The 21255-nt window shown below is 40.9% G+C and overlaps 1 protein-coding gene across 3 annotated transcripts in view; it reads right to left on the bottom strand.

The window, feature by feature from the left end:
- The window catches only part of EYA3 (EYA transcriptional coactivator and phosphatase 3), a 44441-nt gene that overhangs the window by 21628 nt on the left and 1558 nt on the right, over nucleotides 1-21255 (bottom strand). Inside the window, exons 1-7 of one of the 3 annotated variants that reach the window (XM_071768002.1) lie at nucleotides 13426-13554; nucleotides 12520-12614; nucleotides 8497-8540; nucleotides 6968-7047; nucleotides 5678-5744; nucleotides 4835-4977; nucleotides 13-150 (exon numbers count right to left, since the gene is read on the bottom strand). In XM_071768002.1, the coding sequence (XP_071624103.1) occupies nucleotides 13-150; nucleotides 4835-4977; nucleotides 5678-5744; nucleotides 6968-7047; nucleotides 8497-8540; nucleotides 12520-12552 (505 nt within the window). In that variant the 5' untranslated portion in view covers nucleotides 12553-12614; nucleotides 13426-13554. Of the gene's footprint in view, nucleotides 1-12; nucleotides 151-4834; nucleotides 4978-5677; nucleotides 5745-6967; nucleotides 7048-8496; nucleotides 8541-12519; nucleotides 12615-13425; nucleotides 13555-21255 lie in introns of those variants that run through there. The other 2 variants (XM_071768001.1, XM_071768003.1) reach the window with 2 other exon arrangements.

The raw sequence follows: 21255 nt of genomic DNA, 5'->3' as shown, positions 1-21255 counted from the left end.
ATGCCAAGTTACCTTCAATGGAATAAGAATAATGTGCTGGGCTGGGCTGGCTTGTGGTTAACCCTGTAGTGCAGGTAAGAACACTGTGCTGACTTGTAGATGGAGTCTGAATTAAACCACTTTCAGGTTTCATACCTGGCCACAGTGCACCTGAATCAGATAAATTGGACCAGTTACAAACAAATATGCTGGGACCAAACAGCATGCTGCTACCACAGATTAAGATTTTTGCAAAAGCAAATAACAAATCACACATGGAAAATGTTTAATTTCTGCAATAGCAAGTGCTGATAGTCAGGCTGTGCATGGATTAGAGCTGCTGATAAAACTGGCTGAAAAAGAGAACATTAAAGGCACCAACAAGACTAATTTCCAAAGCTTTCAACTAAAAATCTGTTAGTGTCACAGTCAGATACATTGCCACAGGAGAATACAGGAACTACTAATGCCTAGAACTGCAAATGACCTCAGCTATTACACAGGGAGGCTGAGGTTGGTTTATATGAAGGTCAAGGTCAAGGTCAATGCTTCCACTGCTTCACTGGCCTTTGGGTTGCATATTTTAAAACAAGCTACAAGCCAGTAATTTTCATAGACTGAAAACACTGAATGGAGAGTTAAAAAAAACACCTAAATGTCTCTTATGCGTTTCCTACCACTCTGGAAAGCATTTTTAACAACACTGGGCAAAGCACAGAGACAGCCAAGTGACTTTAATCTGCACAGGTAAGCAGTGTGGGTTCAGCTCAGGAGCTGTGTTAAGGTCTCCCCCACTGCACTGGTGGGCTGAAAACAGCACCAGACTGAAGCAGCTCAGCTAGAGCCTGGTTCTTCAGGGCTCTTCAGGCTCTTTTTTAAGTCTTAACCAGACTTAAAGCCAAAGTCAAAGGCACTTCTTCCCAGCTCTGGTTAGAAAGCAGGAATCAGCTGAGAGGATTTTTTTAAAAACAAGCAGGAGTGTGCAAAGCAGAGGGACAAAGGACATTTGGAGCTAGACACAAAGCTCAGGGCCAGCAGAAAGATCATCCTCCTACTTCAAACCCCAAAACATTACCAGGGCAGCCTTTCCCCTACTCTAGCAGAACAAGCAATGGGCTAGAAGCTCCAAGCCTCTTACTCAGATGACATGGGAGGCTCTACAGAGCTGGACAAGAGCAACAACTCCAAAAGCTCGCTCCATGCTGCAACTTTGTCAGAATTAAACTCTGCAACAGCTCTTTGATTTACTTACATACCTGATCTCACCTCCCACCTATGAGTCAAATTAAGTCATTCACCTATCTGTACAGCCCCACCAGGCTTTGGATTCTTCAACTCTCAAGCTGTGTCTTCATAATTGTTTCAAACCTTGAAAACCACGATAATTAGCAAACAAAAGGGAAAGACTGACTTAAGAAAGATCACAGATATGCTGCAGGAACTTCAGAACAAAATATATGGCAAACAGATCCTCCAAGGAGAGAGGAGTAGCTGCATTTGTTTCATCTGGAAAGAGAGTGCCACAATCTTCAAATAGGTGAGTAGTTTTAGAGGGGAAAGTAGCCAACAGTTCCTTACAGTGCAAGACAGATGGACAAGGAACAATATAAGGAGACAGTCACAGGACACACAGAAGGGCCTGATGACCAGGACAATGAAACACAACCCAACTCAATGCTGCAGGATCATTATCCCATGAGGAGTGTAACATCAGGCCAGACTCATGCCAGAGGTGTTCACAGGGCTGGCTGCATGCAAGTGCAGGAACTGACTCGTTTATTAAGGCATCTTTAGCTCCTGCTCTCTATGACTGTCCCTTTGTCATCTTCCAGTACATGTTAAGTTCTACTGTCCATACAGCAAGTCCAACTCTTGGCCTGGTGGAACAAGTCCTTACTCATGGTCTGCAAGAGAGCATCTGTAAACTAGCAGGGCCTTGAGGATGACAGAGGAAGGTGGGTGAGGGGGAACAAGACCCTCCCATGGAGCCCAGTGACAGCACTGCAGGTGGGGCAGAAGGATGCCACAGGACAGATGTAAGTGGAAAGGCCCCACACAAGTTCCATCACTTGTAGATTTTACTTGGGTTGGTGTAAACTCTCACATGCACAGCATTTCTAACCTGTCAGTCACACAGTTTCTGTGTTACAGTCACATATATGCAGCTTGTCTGTCACTACTCTTATTTTAATGCTCCTTTAATAAAATCTCTCCAGACTACAAGTATTTTGCATGCAGAGCAATGGACTAAACACCATCACGGAAGTATTACAGACAAAAATTCCTATGAAGTCAACATAAAAAGCTGATCTCTTGCCTCGATATTCAGAAAAATTTCTACTATTACATTCAAGGTGTAACACAGAAGCAGCTGAGTACTCTCAGATTCCAGAATCTTTGGATTAAAGGACAAACACCTTTCTCAGCAAATACAGCCATCACTACTACCAACAAAACACCACACACACAAAACACTAAAAAAAACCCCTATATCCTCCCTCCACAAAAATTTTACAAGTCTAAACCACTTTTTTAAACATCTTGGACTAACACTTCAAGGACAAATAGCTGCCTTTAAAAACAAAACAAACAAAATAATCCACATTAAAATACCTAAGAACATACAAGACAGCCTCAGTGCACCATCCACAACAAATTACAGATAAACTACAAATAAATGAAGGAAAGGGAATCACCACCCACTATATAACAAAAACCAGTGCAACACAGCACTGAAACCAAAGTGCAGACACCCAATATCTTCCAGCAGCAATAACAAGGGGCTGAGCACAGTTTGTACATACCAGACCATCATGACAACATCCAGCAATCCAACTGGACAAAAAGACAAAAGAGTGTTTAGAAAAACAGGGACAAACTGCACTGGCAACTGAAGAGTTAAGGATGGACATGGAATTAGGTTTTTCTGCACTGGTTCAGCTTTTCCAGGGAAAAGCTCTCCTGAGCTCAGAAAGTACCACAGGCAGAGATCTTCAGCTCTACACACAACACAGAGTCAACAACGATCTCATCAACTAGAAATAAATCCTCAAACTGCCATCAAGTGAGGTGGTGGGCAGGGTTGGTTGTTTTGAAATATTTCTGAAGTGGCAGCTCTACTTGAATTTTCTGCCAGGGGCTGAGCTAGAAATGCAGAAGCACCAAATAACCCAACTGCCTCTATTCCCCTGGAGAGCCCTGAGCTGCCAATAAAACAGCCCAATGTGTACACCTGGCAAAGCTCCCACTTTATGGTATTCAAGTGATATGTCAGAACAACCTATCTCAACATGAGATACTGTTTGATCCTTGCATCCCAGTAAAAATCCATAATTTTCTTTCTAAGGATCCCACAGGCGAAATAAAACTGCTTTTAATGAATCCCAGGTATATATATAGATGAAAAAAAAATTAAAAAGAAAGGTACGTAGATTCATTTTACATATTGACCTTTCTCATAAAGTTAACAGTTTGTGCCATATTACTTTAAGCAGAATTAGTAATGCAACATGTCTAATAAAACTGAGACCAGCTGTACTACCTTTTCTACACCATCTTTCAAAAAATAGCATGACAAAACAATTGTTTTGTAGTTCATATCTAAGATTTTGCTGTTGGCAGCTAACAAAAGCTGTAAATGTTGCTGGGTTTATTCAAAGACACCCATGTCTTCAGCTAAGGCAAAATTAATCCTTTTATACATCAAGATTCTAGCAGTACAGACAGATCTGCAAGAGGCTCTGTTCATTTAGTTATGCAGCATGACCACAAGCCCAGGACAGACACTTCATGGCCATTTCTCAGCAGCACAGCTCCCCCAGGTTACCTGCAGGGAAGGGTGATGCTGTCCCTGCCCATCACAGCTGGGTGTGAAGGGGCACAACAGCCCTCACCACCATACACTTTTGAGAGCTGGCAACAAAATACAAAACCAAGGAGGGCAACATTAAAAATTAAGAGATGTTTAAATGTTAATTTTTAATAATGAGCTATAAAATTCCATCCATAGGAGGGGAGTCAATCATGTGGGGTTTTTTTCCTCAGTGCCTGACACTAATACACAGAATAGACTGAAAGACCAGACAGTTCCTTTCACAAGGTAACTCACACAGAAATTACATTATTTCTGTCAGCACTACTCATTCTCAACTCTCTTTATATATCATGGAGAAAGAAGGCCACAAACTTCTAAAACAGACTAACTCCTCAGAGGTGTGTCTCTGCCTCCACACACTACAAAACAAGTGCAGGGTGATCAGCTCAAACCCCATCAGGGACCTTTAGCTGTTCAGCTGTGGCAGGACTGTGATGCTCCAGATGCTCCAAGCATTCACAAAAACTGGAATGGCTAATAGGGAGCTCAAGTATTAGAGCAATTTAAGCAAACTTATTTGCCTAGTAAACCTGGAGGCATTTTAGCATGAAATCTACATTTGAAGAGGGATGAAATAAAAAAAAAAAAAAAAGTCTTAGTCCTGGTCAGCAAAAAACAAAGAAAAAATGCCTTCAGAGGTGGTGTAATATGGGGTTTTGTATAATTCCACTGACAAGGAAACTGCACAAACAGAGCTACACAACAACTGGAGGAAATTATGATCCCAAACTAAGAGCCATCTAATAAGCTTCATGGGGAGACATTCAAATTAATGGCCAGGAAAATAATCTTGTAAGAAATCATTTTATAATATGAAATCCCATCAGTACTGTAGCTACTGAACTACAGTTTCAGTCAGGAATATGCTCTCCTACAAACTCTTCTCTTCAGCACAACTGGTTAAGCTTAACATTGGCTTTTAAATAAGACATAAGACAGTAAGAGCAGGCACTGAGAAATCTTTGAAAAGTTACTTCTTACCAAAAGGAGGTAGTCCATAGGTTTGGGTGGTCTGGGGGTAGATGGTGTAGGGCTGAGACTGCTGCAGTGCTTGGTACTGAGTCTGGCCAGGGTAAGGGCTCATTGTTTCAGATACAGGTACAGAAAGGATATGTGCATATGGCCTTATTAAAAAGAAAGAACAAAAGTAAAAAAGATCTATTTACATGATGCATCTTTCAGCTTCTAAACCTGGAGACACACAAAAGAAAATTGCTTTAGGAAGAAACAATCACACTGGTGTGCTCTTAGTAGAATACCCACTTGTGTTTCCTAATAGGACAGGCTCTTGGATTTATACATGCTGCCTGTTTCTTGCAGAAAAAACAGGAGAAGCTCTCTCCTGAGCAGCAGTGCTGGGATGGCAGATGAGAAGGGAACAACAAACTCCCCATTCCAACAGGCATGAGCAGTAGGTTTCATTTATTACACCTCACAGCACCAAATCCTAAAGCTAATACAACACAGCAGCACATGTCAAAACCACTGGAACACACACAGAGACTACACAAAAGCAAGCACGTGGGATTAAGACCTACAGTGTTGCAATGGGAAGAACTATTAAGATCCCCAAACATGGCAAATGACCAGAAAATTGTGTGTTTTTGTTATATTAATTTATTTCCAGTTTGTTTACTTCTCAATACTTGGGCATTATTCAACAACCTTTACTTGAAGTGGCTGTTCATCCTGGTGATTATAAACCAACAGTCACTGAAGCCAAAAGGTGACTTCTGTGTAGCTTTGAAGATGCATAAAGATGCAAAAAGACATCTTCAGAAAGAAGTAGGAGTTAGAGAATTTAGTAACAATTGTTCAACTTACTTTGCAGAATACATTTGTGAGGTATAATCATTTGATGACCTTGGGATATAATCAGTGCATGTCATAACTGGAAAAAAAATAATTTGTATAATTACACAGGTGATTTCAAAAACCCCCAAAATAATGACAATATCAGCATGCATGCTACATTTTATCCAAGACATTGGATTTGCAAAGTTTATTAGTGCCTTGAATATCTGTTTCTCGTTCTCAAAACAGGCACTGTTAAAACAGCACAAAAATGGTTTTCTTTCCAGTTCACAGCAGACAGATGATTTACTCAGCACTATTTCTCCCTTTGTAACAGCACTCTTCTCTTTGCCTTTGCAATTCTCAAGATAAAACTTGATAAAAAGCAGGCAAAGCATCCAGGTTCCAGTCCTGTCTAGGAGGAGATCCAGGCTAACTGCATCTCTTGATGGGTCCAGGGGCTTGGGTCCATCCCCATTCCTGAATGTTTTTTTTTCCCCTGAATGTCAGTATTAGTCTGAATAGTACTGTAGTAACAGTATTTCTAGAATTCTTGTTTTAAAAATTGAATATAATGAATTATCTAATGGTGTAAAACCCCACAGCATTACTGCATACAACTGTTGGAATTTGTAAATGATTTCTCTAGTCAGGCAGTAAATTTTGCAAGCTAAAACTTCTGGTAACTCCTGCAATTGCAACATCACATCCCACTGATTAAAATAGTAAAGATCCAATCAGTCAGCAATGGAAAGTGACATATTTTCAATCAAGTTAGACTTATTTATGCTTATAAATATGTATGGGCACTCAGAGGTATTTCACACAAAATCTTACTTTCATAATAACTTCCAGAGCATTCCACCTCTCACTTACTATGCAGTTTTTTTATTTTCTGTCTCAGTTTCCCCTTCATTTATTTAATAAGGACATTCTGAATTCAATAGAGTTCAGGGTCTAAGTGTATGGCAACTTACCACTTAAGAATCAACCAGCTGTGTAGAGATAATGATTTATAAAAATAATGTACTTTACAAATAGGCATCACTATTGATCAAGTCAACCCCACCCCTCAAGAAAAATCAAGGTATGGATAAGCCATAGCTGTACCCAGCAGCAAGGGGGCAAGGACACAAAAATACTTGTTAGAAAGATACTTGCTTACCCATCAGGCATCAAGGCTTTGTAAGCAACACAGCAAACTTTAACTGTATGACTGAAATTGAGTCAAGGCTAAGGATTAGCTTGATGAAGCAATTAATAAGACTAATGGAGGAAAAGAGGAAAGTTGGTGGGAGCAGAACTCCAGAAGATACTTACTCTCACTGGACATGGAAAGGTTTGAACCCAGGCTTGTAGATTCAGGTTTCTGATCACTGACTTCTGCGTTGCTCACATGACTGCCAGGAAAAACAAAGGCTCATTAGCATTATGAACTTTTAAATTAACATCTTTGGCCATCGTAATTCCTGGGTTGGATATTCCTGAGGCAAACTCTTAGTACTCTGCACTCTCAGATACTTCAGCCAGAGATCCCAAGAGAGAGATTTTCAGCTCTTCCATTAAACTTCCATCAGCTCCAGCACATTCACTCACCAGCTGGGCTGTCCAGATAAGGCTGGAGTTCACTGGCACCTCAGCAGGCACTATGCATTTCTCTCCTGCTGCTTTCCATCAGCTCAGGTACCCATCAGGCTGTCCATGAGAGATTGTTTTGCTCATCCAGCACAAAAACTCTGCATTACTTTTGCTGGGACACTGAACAGACCCAACTCATGGAGGGATCCAGCCAGCACCGTGCTTGGTGCACAGCTGAGCTACAAGCAGATCTTCCTTTCTCAGCAATGAGCAGTTTTGCTTTGTCTCTTTCACCTTGTAAAAAGTCAGCCTAAGATTATCAGAGTAACATACAGCCTCCAAATGGCATGAAAAGCTATGCTGCAGAGCTAGCAGTAATAATACTAAAGCTAACAAGGCAATCATAAAAGGAAAAAAATTCATTAATGCATTATCTGTACTTCTAACTCTAAACATGAACAAAGCAAATGTTGACACAGAACTGTAATGGTGCCTGACAAATCCAAAGTAATCCAGTAACCTGTGAACAGTTCTTAAGTACAGAACTAACTCCCAGTTCAAGATGCTTCAATACTGGTCTTCAGGGACAAACCAGTGAGGCAACTGCCTGTGGAGATGGGAGTCTGTGACAGCAGGGTCACAACACACCACTCGTGGTGGCATTTACTTGGACCCTGCAGGTTGGGAAAAGGAGAAACACAAAAGTGTGTGACATTGACCTGGACAGCAGCACCCTGGTGGCTTCACCCTCCCCTGGGGCTGTTCTTTCTCCTTGCCCCAGGATAGTTGGAGATAATCCCCTGGGGCAGAAGGTTAAGTGGGCAGCTGGCTAATGAGTGCCAGGGGTTTGGTTATAAGGGATGTGAGCTTCCTTCCTTTGGCTACTGAGAGGGACTGAGGCTTAACCAAACCAAGAAAACATTTTTCTATGCATAGAATCATAGAATGGGCTGGGTTGGAAGGGACCTCAGAGATCATCAAGTCCAACCCTTGATCCACTACTGCTGCAGTTAACAGACTATGGCATACTCAGGTATGTCTACCATTTTAATTTGAGTAAAAAACCATTGTGATTTCGTGGCACACAGTCAATCTGCAGCTGTTAAAGAGCCAGTTAATTTTTTTATTAATATCAAAATTATATAACACAAAAGTGACTTATATTTGCCATTATTCAATTTGATGCAAAAATAAAATTACATGCAAGCTTCTAAAACAGAAGCTTAGAACAATAACTGTTCCACTCTAAAATCAAATTCAAAACTACATACCTCAAGCTTTGTTCTCTGGATTCCTGCATCTTGGCTTTTTTCACCTGCAAAGACAAAAACATTTAGAGACAGAACTAAGAGGAGCTGTCCTTGACAGGATCTGGGCACACAGACCTCTGTGGTTACTATAGAGTTGGCATTAGTGTTTAAATGCAGAAAGCCTTGCAGAGAGCTGAGCAGGGTAACCATGGGTTCTTTATCTGAAAACAAGGCTTTTTCCTAATTAGAAAATTGCCTTCTTACATTTAAGTAATGAACAGATGAAACATCTACAAATGTCTGGTAAGGACAATTTATGGAAACTGGATAAAACAGCCATAAAATCTAAGAAAAACTTCACTCTGCATAGATTCTGCACAACTGCCATAAACTTGGGTCATTTGCTTTTCCCACCCCTATATTTAAGTACTATGTAAAGGCAGAAAATTGATTATTTTTTCTGCACTAAATTAGGAGTTCCAATTTTTGTTTCAGAGTAAAAACTGTACAGCACTTATCATTTCTGTAGGTGGCCAGTGGGATCCATCCCTGTGTAAAGTATTACACATCAGAAAGCACTGGCTTGTTCAGCTCAATTATCAAAATACCCCCAAAAAAAACCTCCAAGAAAACAAAACTAAACCCCCCAAAAAAAAAAAAAAAAAAAAAAAAAAAAAAAAAAAGAAGTGAGGTTTTGCAAGAACACATCAGTTTTATTGACACTTTCACCACAACGTGAAAATATGTTTTAGGAACAGCTGTTTCTAAAACATCACTCAAAAGTCAGGACTAGACCTCAAACAAGTGCTCTTCTGCTTTGCTGACTTTGGGTCCTGGACTGGAACTTCTGTCTTGATGAGTATCTACCCTGTGATGCTATGGTGGTGCCTCATCTTCCTCTGAGAGGAAATCTTCCCCCTCTGCCAGAAATGTGTCTTTAAGTGTTATACAGAGAACAGTATCTTAAATTGGCTTTCGTTTAAGTCAACAATTAATTTTAATTTTTTTTTTGCAATGAATAAATAATGGGAGAGAGTTTCACACTCTGGCTCTGGAACCCAGAAAAGCAATGCACAAGTTTAGAACAAGCTGTGAAACCTCTTCAAATGCCTCCTTTCAACACATACATCCCTCTGAGAACCTCAGGAGAGATGCTGAGGGGTTGTGGGTTTTTTTGTCCCCTCTAAAGTGACAGGATCAGAGTTTTAAGACTGTTCTCACGAAGGAGAAGCGAATTCATTATTTTCAAAAATAAACAAGAAAAAAAAAAAAAAAGGAGAAAAAGAAAACAGGGAAAAAGATATGGTGTACCTCAGTGATTCCAGTTACAACTTTATGTGCTTAAGACATGATCTCACTAAGCTGCTCTACAGTGAATGAGAGGTTTCAGAAGGTACTTGTAAGGTGCTATTTCCAGGGCTTATGTTGATTTTTTTAAATAAAAAAACCAAACAAATAAATAGATAAATAAATAAATTCACTTTCTGCCCCAGAACTTCCAGCACTGGAGTTTGGTTTTATTTACAGAGCCAGCATCAAAGCATCCTCCTGATGTCAAGATAACATGCCACAAGATAAGCAGCCTAAGATGCTGCTCTGTGCCTGAACCTGACCCTCATTCTGACATTCACAGTTTCATTTCCAAGCCCAAGCAGGGCCAGGGAAACCCAAACTCCGAGGCAGCCACCAAGCAAGGTGATGACTTGTTGGAGCAAACACTGCCAAAACTGTTTAAGACTGTGGCAATGCTGCCAGCAGAGCACTGCACACAAGTCATCAATGCAGAATTTCATTGCAAATCCTTTAATTTCAGTTAAAAATCTTCATCACCGCTGTTTTTTCTCTACACCTTTGGCAGAGTTGGGTCTTTCTGGAGCCCTTCCCCATAATATTCTTTCTCCCTATCACTGACTGGGTTGCCCTTGTTGTCCTGAATTCCAGACAGAAATTAACCTTGTGGATGTCTGCAGTGAGTGCTACACAGGTTCACAATCCCTTAAAAATTGGAGATTTTTCACATTTTCGAGCATTCAATATTAAACAAAATATTACAAAAATCAACTACATAAATCCACAATGCATTCAACAATTGAGATACAGGATTATTTCTAAAAACTAATCCAGATTAATAATTTGTTGTCATTAAGAACTTTTTTGTCATGAGAAGGCCAGGAGGTCATTTTTCCCATGTTTGGTTCTGTTTGCTACCAATACAATGTGCACAGAAACTTTGCCATTCTAATTTGGACCTGAAAAAGGAAGAAATATTCAAAAAAGAGGGAGAAAAGATGTGTCTGTTCAACAGGCCAGGAGGTATGTAGGGAGACAGTGAAAAGTCTACCATTATTTTAGAAAAGACACATGGTATACATTGAAGCAATTATTAACACCAGTCCACACCAACAGAATAAAATTATTCTTTTTTAAAAAGTATTATTTTTGAAATAAAATGCATGGAACTCAAAGCATGGTGAATTCTCTACAAACTCCTTTTTTGGATTCAGCTATCAACAGTTCACCATAAACATTATTTTTTTGAAGTAACATGCAAATCTTGTTCCTCTGATTAACAAAAGCAAAATCATTTGGGAATAAAGATAAGTTTGTATACTACAAATGCTGTGATTGACAGGATTTTGCAAAGCTGACTTCAGTTTTCTTTTTTTTTTTTTAGTTCAGAAAATTCACTTAGTGGTTTCAGTACAAAAAAATCCAAAAGGATTGTTCTTTTAATTTTTTCCTGCAAGAGTAGAAACACAAAAAAAGCACCTTACTTCATAGTTGTGATCAATATAGTCTCATATTTTGCTCCAGAATGACCAAGTGGCATAAGATAATTGAAAGAAGTTACCAAGAAAACCTCCCAATAAAAATTACAGCAGACTTACAGAGGATGCTTTCACATACTGAAACTTTTCTGTATGCTGTCTCTCATGACCTGAAGACTAAAATTTTATAGACAATTTTCATTATGTAAAAATGTAATAGATATACTTCCTTTTTTAACAGACACATTAATTTTTAATCCTACAAATATCTAAAATTCTAATTAACTTTCTGTTGATTGGTATCAATTTTTGTACCTATTATGTACACAAAATTTGTATATTGTCTCAGGAAATTTTTTTTTTAATTGTAAATTTCTATTTCATTCAACTTTGTTCCTAGGTCATTTTTTAAGTAATCAGCTGAAGAACATAACCACTTTAAAAAGCATATAAAACTTTCCAATGGGAACATTATACAGTTGCCCTCAGCATATTCCTTATTTTCACGTGCATTTGAGAAGGTGTCCAAAATTAAAATAAAATTTACTTTCAAGGTAACTTGGCAAATTCCTGTTAAGTTTACACCAGGTTTAATTTGGGAATGTAAATTAATTTGAGAATATAAAACATTTTTGCTTAATTCCTATGATATTATGCATTAGAGATAGAAATTTAACTTCATACCATACTGCATTAATAATTGCTGTTCCCAAAACTTCTGCAACTGTGATGTGGCACTGAAAGGTACAGGTAATACAGACAGCATTGAAAATATCTAAGATGTCTGGACAGCAATTTTAACTTATGACTTGTTTCCCCAGTCAAAAACACTTAAATTAAGAATTTTTTTAAAGGCTTTTCACCTGTGGAGATGATGGTTCATGGGACCTTTTCAATATCTTAAGCAAAAGAAGAAAGAAATGCCACACAATGCAATAACCAGCACGCTGATTCTGTCATTAAAAGAGTAAATTTTAGTTTCTCCAGAGCAGTCTTGAAATGGTCTGGTTTTCTGAGTATAACAAGCAATTATTAGGCACAATTTTGTATAGAAACTTTATAGATGAAGCATACATAACTATTCCTTTTATTATTGTTGCCTGTACAATTACAGTAAACTAAATGTACAACACATTTTACTAACAGCAAAATGATTTTTCACTTCTAGATAAATACACTAAGGATAATCCATTATTAATAAAAATAACTATATTGAACTTGTGGGATCACAGATTTGTTTTATATGTGCATTTTCAGACTTTTAAAATGTACTTACTGGTTGTTCAGGTAAGTCTTGTGGCTCCTCCATGGGTATTACTATTCTAATGCTTAAATGATTCAAATCTTGTGTTTCTCAGCAGTCTTCAAAGCCTGTCAAAAAAGGTGTTCATAGCTTTATGTACTTTTGGGGGGCTTATCATTTAGGCTATCAGAGAACACTAATTATTATATATTCCACCCACAAGCTTTCTAAACTCACGTTATCTACTCCAAGTAAAAGAAAAAATTCATATAGGGAAAGACTTCATAAGCAAGGGATTTAGATTTAAGCTTCAAGTTACTGACTTTTTTACACACGTGGCACATTTCTGTATAATTTACTTGTACCCCACTGACTACAGAAGCTAATGTATCAATCAAACATGTACACCATGATTTCAAAGACACTTTAAATGATCAAGTCTGCCCTACTAGGTCAGTAAACAGAGTGATTCAATCTAACCTGTTTTAATTTAGAACATTTATATAACACACACAAAAAAAAAAAAAAATCAGGACAAGACCACATACCTAAATGTTTTTACATGCAGCACTGTTTATGGCCAAATTCACAAAGTAAGTTTATTATTTTAATTGAGTCTTTCAAAAAGAGAAGGTTGACGAAAATTTATAAAATATTTTTATTTTGGATGCTAAGTAACCCAGTAGCAATTAGCACAGAGATCTTATATATTATACAAAACATGCTATCCATCAGGGTTTTAAAACCATGAAAAAGAAATTTTGCAGATCACCTTTATAACCTGATTAATTTTTGCAATTTGCTCAGCAAAAGATAAAGCATGGGTCCCTCCATGGCTTCCCCCCCTGCTTGACCAATGTTCACAGACTCTGACCTATGTGTTTTATTGCTCTTTCACCCTTTCATCTCAGAGAGAGTTTATTAAAAACAAGCCCTAACCTCTTCAGACAAGCTCCATCTCAAATGCACCAAAAGCAATTGGGTGCCTCCTCTCCCACCCAGCAGAGCTGTCTCTTCCATTCGCACACGTGTGCATTATTGTGCGTTATTCCACACGAGTGGAATCTAAGTGGATTCTAAAAACTAGAAGAAAAGCTGAAAAACACTTAATGTTTTGAAAGAAATCAAGTACAGCATCTTTCTGTGCTGAGATACAACCAATTCCTGCCACGGAAGCTTTGCTGTCAATCTTGGTGGATGCAAAAGGCTTCCAGCCCTCCTTTCTCTGTGCCTGTTGTCCCATCCTGTTTGGATCATTCAGTCACCTCCACATCATGAAAATTTTGCCATGCAAAGACTAAGCAAGTTAACAGAAACAACTTTCTGGTGGCCTTGAAAACAACTCTTTCCCCCCTCCTGGCCCCTGCCAGACCTACTTAAACTCCCAACACGTGCAGCAGCTGACAGTGGAGCACCAGGTGCAGAGCATGGGGATGTTCTGCAGCCTGGATTAGTTTCATATTAACCATGAAAACACAAAGGATTTTTTCTCTCTTATTTGAGAGCAGGTAAAGGTCTTATATGCCACGTGTATCATACATGCCAAGGTAAAAGGGTTTGAGAATTTTCCAAGGCTGCATTTCCTTGGACGAAAAGGAAAGAAAGAGCAACAGCAGAAGAAAGAGCAGCATGATACCAGAGCAGATACCAAGGTATCAGAGAGAAAGGAAAAGGAGAAAAAGAGGAAAAAGAAGGGAGAAAAGGAAGAAAAGGGAGAGGAGAAACACCCTTTCTGCTAAACTGCTGTAAGCAGGCTGGATGAGCTGTGGTCTCACACAGCCCTGTGCTGAGGGCAGCCAGCAGCAGAGGAACAGGCAGACCACGCAAGAGGGGCAGCACAATCCCTTTCCCTTTTCAGTGACAGTCATATTAAATGAAACCAGAATTTTACCATCTTATTTATGTTCCATTTCAGCAAAACAAAGAGGACATAAGTGGCTGTGATACAGATACATGGCCCTGCAGCCTTTCAGCTTGTATTGCAGAATTGTTTGGGTCAGAAGGGACCCTGAAGACCATTTAGGTGCTCCTCCTGCCACAGGCAAGGACACCTCCATCAGACCAACAATACCAGGGATGGGGCAGCCACAGCTTCTCTGGGCAACCTGGGGCCATGGGGTCACCACCTTCACAGGAAAAAATTTCTTCCTAAGATCTCATCTCAATCTCCCATCTTCCAGTTCAAAGCCATTCCCCCACATCCCATCCCTCCAGGTCCTTGTCCCAAGTCCCTCCCCAGCTTTCCTGGAGCCCCTTCAGGCACTGGAAGGTGCTCTAAGGTCTCCCCATGGGATCCTTCTCTTCTCCAGGCTGAACAACCCCAACTCTCAGCCTGGCTCCAGAGCTGCTCCAGCCCTCCCAGCAGCTCCGTGGCCTCCTCTGGACACCTCCATGTGTTGGGGTCCCACAGGTGTCACAGCACTACTTCTGTCCGGGCACAGAAAGCACCATGAGCAAAGCAGAGCCTGTCCCTGCCATTCCCTCCAGGCTGCAGGGCCAGGAGGGCTCAGCCCGAGCCAGGCTGCCGGCAGCTGCAGCCACAAAGCTCCGGGGCAGAGGCTGCCGGGAGAGCCGCTCCGGCCGCGCTTCCTCCCCTCACAGCGCTGCCGCCATCTTTGCACAGGGCCACCCCCCGACCGCCCTTGGCTCCATCACCAACCAGGGCTTGGCTTCCAAAAAACAAACCCAGCACCTCTCTGCTTGAGCCCCCTCTGGCTATTATCTTACGTAGCATGTTGCTCCCTGCAAGCAAAGTGGATTTTTAAAAACTGACGGTAAATGACACCAATTTTATTTTGCGTGTGTGTGTGGCATGCCAAATCTCAAAATTGCATTTTTAATTTGTATGTAACTCAAGGCAACTGTGTTTCAGATAAGCTTATCACCCTATTTCTATTACAGAACATTTTAAAATCGTTATTGTAAGAGAAGAGATATTGCAGCAGATCCTTGACATCTCCCATTCCATGGAGTCCAAGCTGCTGCAGGCGCCCCATGCCAGGGGTGACTATGGAGGAGAACGAACACAGCCATCAGCTCTGCTCCCCTTCCCACACACAGCCCCAAATACAGAGGAGATTCCAGTGATTCACATCAAGAAGAAGTGTTTCAAACGTTGTTTTATTTTGCTTGCTCAATTTGTGGAGACACATGATCTAAACTGCAAAAGAGAAGGCATCAAAGCAGAGGAATGGCCTGCAGCATTGCACACATCAGTTCCCTGCCTACCTTCCTGCACAAGATTGCTATGCCAATAATTCCCCATTAAAAGCCCCAGCAAGCTCTGTAGAGTTTCATAAGCTAAATCCTGTTTTAAATATCCTTAAATGCAAAGTCTAGCTTGATCATGCTCTCTCAAACTAGATACTATAATTTCTGAAAGCTACCCCCTTCCAGCATCAGGTTAGACTGCTATTTACTTTCCTTCTTTTTGTTTAAAGCCCATCTTCCTTGGCTTTGAACATAAAATCTCCACTGAGGAACAGTTCTTCTGCCAAGCTGCATTAAATTAAAGTCAAGGATATTATGATAAAACCAACAAGCAGTAATTATACTGATTAGGGAAAAAGCTGTTTGAATATGGTTTTATATTACTTTAAAATAATTCCTGTTTCCCTAAGAACTAAACTTTAGTTAGAGCAATGATGTACCTATTAAACTAAAAGTTAGGATAAAATGTTTTGTATGAATAATAATGTAACCTATGCAGTTATTTCCACTCCTTACTTACTGAAGGACCAGCACCTTGCCATGAATAGCAATGAATATATGAATGAAGCAGTACCAGAAGAATTTAAGCTTCCTGTATTTTCCAGTGGAGCATTTCATGGCAACCTGTCCCATGCTGCTACACTACAGGCACTTAAGATCAGAGGGTGTAGCCAAAGCCACCTGAGCTACCACTAACTGGAGCAGGGTGTTTCACAGCAATATACTTTTACGCCATGAGAAACCACTTCTTTTCAGAGAAGAGCAGAACTTGGCACAGTAGGATGTGGTGGACCCCCCCCCTCCACTTTTAAAGAGTAAATAAATGCCTGGGTCTGATAAGGGGCTTCAGACCAATTAGTAAAGATTGTGGCCTAAACTAATAAAGTAGCACAAGGTATAGGAGTAGCACAGGGTTAACAATTTTTTTACAAGGCATAGCTCCATCTGCAATGTTTGCAGAACATTTTTTAAGATAACAATAAAGCAGGAGCCTTGATGATAAAGGCTGTGGTATGCAAGGGCAGGCAGCTAAGTGCTGGTCTGAGCTAGCTCTGGGAATAACAGCTCATGACAACTCAGTACTTTGAACCAAAGGTTGAAAAGTTCACTGTGAGGAAGACTTGGAGCCTTCATCCCAAAACACCTGTGCATGACCACCAAGCACACCAGAGATGGGTGCAGACTGATGTGACCCAAATAACCTCACTTCCTGTATGCATGGGCATCTTTCTGTAATACCCATCTGTAACTTTGGGTAATTAATAGTTGTTTGCATTCAGCTGTGGTGTGTGAGAATTAGGAGGAGAGATCCCCTCACACTCAGCACCATGATAAACATACCTGCTTTAGAATCTTCTGTGGGTTGTGAAGTTTGATTTCACACTTCAGGTGTGTGAAATATTCCATCTGACAAGTCAGAACACAAACTGAAAAAACCCTTCAAAAATACTTTAAAGAAAAGAAAGTTCCAGTATTTAATACACTGCAGCTCCAGTGACACACAGAGAAAGGAGCACACTTTCTCTGAAAAAAAGGAGAAGCCCATCCAGCTTTTCTCCTCCATTAAGGAATGACATGCTTAATACAAATCATTTGCTTTCACAAGCAGGCCTACAAGTAACACAGTGAATGAATTTCCCATGGTTCTCATAAGTTAATTAACTAATACCATATTCAGGCTGCACACTCAGTATCTGAAAGTCATCCCACAACTGCCAGGCAGATGAGAACAAGTGCCTTGCTCCAGTGTTTGGAAGTACAAATTAAGTAATGAGGGAAAAGGAACTCAGGTTTCCAACTTCAAATTATAACAGCTGCAAATCCTACTTTCTAACACTGTCAACAATCAACTCCTCAGACAACAGTCTCACTCTCCAAAACAAGTCTTAAAAATTCTCTTTAAAATCCATCTTCGAGGCACCAGATCTCCAACCTGGTTTTGTCAAACCCACCCCTTTCTTTAAGCAGTTCTCCATTTTCCTTTTTCAGAAGCAGTAGCGATTGTTTAAAAAAAACAGCAAAAAAAAAAAACAAAAAAAAAAAAGCAAACAACCCACACCAACAAAACCAAACAGAAGAGTTAATGACTGAAAGCTGTGCTACACATCAGTCTGATGATTTTGTACCCTGAAAAAAATCCAGTGGATCTCAGGGCAAAGATTTGTATTGTGCTATTCTTTGCTTTTTCTCTCTCTCCACACACACACACACACACACACAGATTCACACACAAAACACACAGGAATATTTGCAAAATACCATGAAAAATATCAAAGAACATACCTTTGCTATGAGATCTGCTGGATTTTTTACTGCTTGCTCTCTGCACTCTCTGTACCCTTCTTTTTTAATAGGGGAAGACTCAGACTAAAAACTGTGAAAGTTACAAGGAAGGCAGATTGCATGTCCTGGTTTTGAAGGTACAAGCTGCCATGGCAAGCCTAAACACAGTCCTGTAGGACTGAAAAATTATGGTTTGATTAAAAATTCATAAGCTTAAAATGGAAAAAAAAAAGTGCAATAGTTATGAACTGAGAAAATTACTGAAATGAAATGTGGCAATAACAATAGTTTTACCCTAAATCAATGTTTCTTTCATTATTAGGAATTTTCACAGGAAAATTATTAGGAATTTTAGTCTCTAAAGCTGCAGCTCTGGAGAAAAGAAATAAATGCTGTATGGTTTGTATGGTTTAAAAGCTTTTTAAAACAATCCTTTGAACAGCCATGAATACTACCTTTAATTTCTAAAAGATGCTTCAGAGACATTCAAATAGATTAGGATATTTGATCAACAAAATACTGAAATTCTTCATCTTCTATCAGTCAGACAGCATATCTGCATATTAACCACAAAAAGGTAATTATTGACATCATGCAGCTGGAAACTTAATTGTCAATAAGAGACTTCAGTCATACATACCAAAATGTTATACAGCTACCACCAGAGGCCACCAGGGAATTAATCTATAGTTCTCTTAGAGAGACCATTCCAGTATTCAGCTCTCATAATGATTTTATTAAAAAGGTTGTGACTACAGTAATTTTTTTCTTTTGTTATTTTGCATCACAGGCAGCCATGGTATTTATCATGGTGTAATCAGCTCTGAGAACATCTGTAGCTACTTGTGTCTTAGCAACAACATTTGCTAAGAGCAATCTGCTCAAAAAAAAAAAATAAAGCAAGCAGAAAGTACTGGATATTTGAGATTTTCTACTAGGGAAAGAACAGTTTAAATGATGGTGTTCAACATCCAGCCACTTGGTAAGAGCCATGGCTTTTAATGAAGCAAATTACACCATTTGCTTCACAGAGCATCAGCTCTGCTGCTAGAGAGCTGGGAGCTCAGAAAGAGCCCCCGGGATCAGGCAAGTGGCCCATCTGGCCCAGTCCAGTCCAGTCAAGCCCAGCCTGTCCCGGCACGGCACAGCACGGAACTGCTGGCAAGAGCAGCACCAGTCCGGTCCAGCCCAGTCGAGCCTACCCCCGGCCAACCCCACCCCCGGCACAGCCCAGTCCAGCCCAGCCCGGCACAGCCCAGTCCAGCCCGGCACAGCCCAGCCCAGCCCGGCACAGCCCAGCCCAGCCCGGCACAGCCCAGCCCAGCCCGGCACAGCCCAGCCCAGCCCGGCACAGTCCAGCCCGGCACAGTCCAGCCCGGCACAGCCCATCCCAGTCCAGCCCAGCCCAGCCCAGTCCAGCCCAGCCCAGCTCAGTCCAGCCCGGCACAGCCAAGTCCAGTCCAGTCCAGCCAGGTACAGCCCAGGACAAGTCCAGCCAAGCCCAGCCCAGTCCCGCCCAGCCTAGCCAGGCACAGCCCAGTCCAGTCCAGCCCCGCCCAGCCCAGTCCAGTCCAGTCCAGTCCAGCCCAGCCCAGCCCGGCCCGGCACGCAACCTGTCAGTGCCCCCAGGAAATATCCCACCTTCAGGGGCTTGGTTAGGTGGGTTCAGGGCCAGGACAGCAGAGCTGCTGACCTTGGGGACAGCTTTTCAGAAAGTTCTGCTGGAGGCTTCAGCAAAGTTCCTCACCCCCAGCTTGGGAGATGGCTTTTAAGCTGCGTCTCTCACCTCGGGCCCTCGCCTCAGCTCCCTGACGGCCCAGCTTGACCTCAGAGCTGCTCAACTGTGTCCGTCAGCCAAACCAGAGCCAGCCACCTGCCACTGCCCAGCTCACCCCCAGGCTCTCGGGGCACTGCTGCTGCTGCTGCCTTGCTGCCACCTCCCTTCCCCCAGAGACCTGTGTGTCCCGCTGCTGCCAGACACTACCAGTGGTACAGGAAGATGAAATTAAAGACTGAACAAATACCAGTCGATAAGATCAAACAGGATAGTGAAGGAGCTGCTTTCTATCATTTGTTATAACAGTGTGAGTTTCTTCTTTCTCTTTCACACCATTATTTATTTGGATTTTCTGTCAGTCTAGGCATTACGTAACTTTTTATATTTAGCCCATATCAATACTTCCAGTTGAAACGTGCATCACGTAAAACCAGGTCTTCTGACCTTCTGGTATGTGCAAGTGTTGCTTGATTTCAGGAGGAAATTAACAAGATCATGAAAATATTTTCTTCAGACTGCAGAAAATCCAGAACACAAAATGAGTGATGGCAGATGAATGAGCAGGTCACTGCTTTACTAAGATATTTGTCCTCAGCTGAGTTGCAGCAAGTGATAATACTGTGTGTTTTAATTTCAGCTGACACCAGTTGCAAAGCAAATCATCATATGCAAACCACTACAGATGCAATCAGCTCTGCAGGCTGTTAGTTTGTTGTATGTGACAGCTGGGACTGGGAAGGAATGATGGCTCAACTCATTCTGAAGCTGGTTTTCTCTCACCTGTTTTTTTTTTCCTCTCAGCCCTGGTTTTCTCTCACCCTGACCACTTGCCCATCCCCAGGGACACCCAGCCCATCAGTGACTGGTGGGACTGAAGTTTCAGCAGAACCACCAGGATGAAAAACAGCCCCTGCAATCAGTATCTTCTTATTTACCATATCTAAGAGGAAATCTGTGAGAAACAGTATTTTCTGATGCTTTTTAGGTCTAAAATCTGCCCCCATTCAAGGCATTTCCCAAAGGCCCTACTTCAGCTTATGGACTCTGCCAAAGTCTCCCCTGAACTGGTCCACTTCTAATGTCCCTCACTGGAAAAAGCTGCATGCACAGCATTCAAAAAAAAAAAAAAACAACTCATTCCATTCAGAGATTAGATAAATTTACTCATCAACTTCGTGTTGGTTTTTCTTCAACATGAAAATTAAATTCTTTAGGTCCCAGAAAGCTATGACACACACGAATACATCAGAAAACTGTCAAACTTTTCCTATCTTATTTTAAAATTTTGAGAGCAATGGTATGGGGACTTTTTGGCTTCTTCAAGTCAGGCAAGACTGAGTATTTTTAACCCAGAAGAATTAATTTACACAGCAGCAAGGCTGGCATGAGAGCTAACTACTGGATAGGAAAACAAGAAAATAAACAGTAGAAAAAGAAGAATTAAAAGAGATAACGTTGCCTGGATGTGAGCTGCCTGCAGACGCTGCTGGGTGCAAGAT

Source organism: Heliangelus exortis, chromosome 24 (genome assembly GCF_036169615.1).
Source record: "Heliangelus exortis chromosome 24, bHelExo1.hap1, whole genome shotgun sequence".
NCBI lineage: Eukaryota > Metazoa > Chordata > Aves > Apodiformes > Trochilidae > Heliangelus > Heliangelus exortis.
The sequence above is the reverse complement of the archived record's forward strand: the minus strand, read 5'-3'. Positions and strand labels throughout refer to the sequence as shown.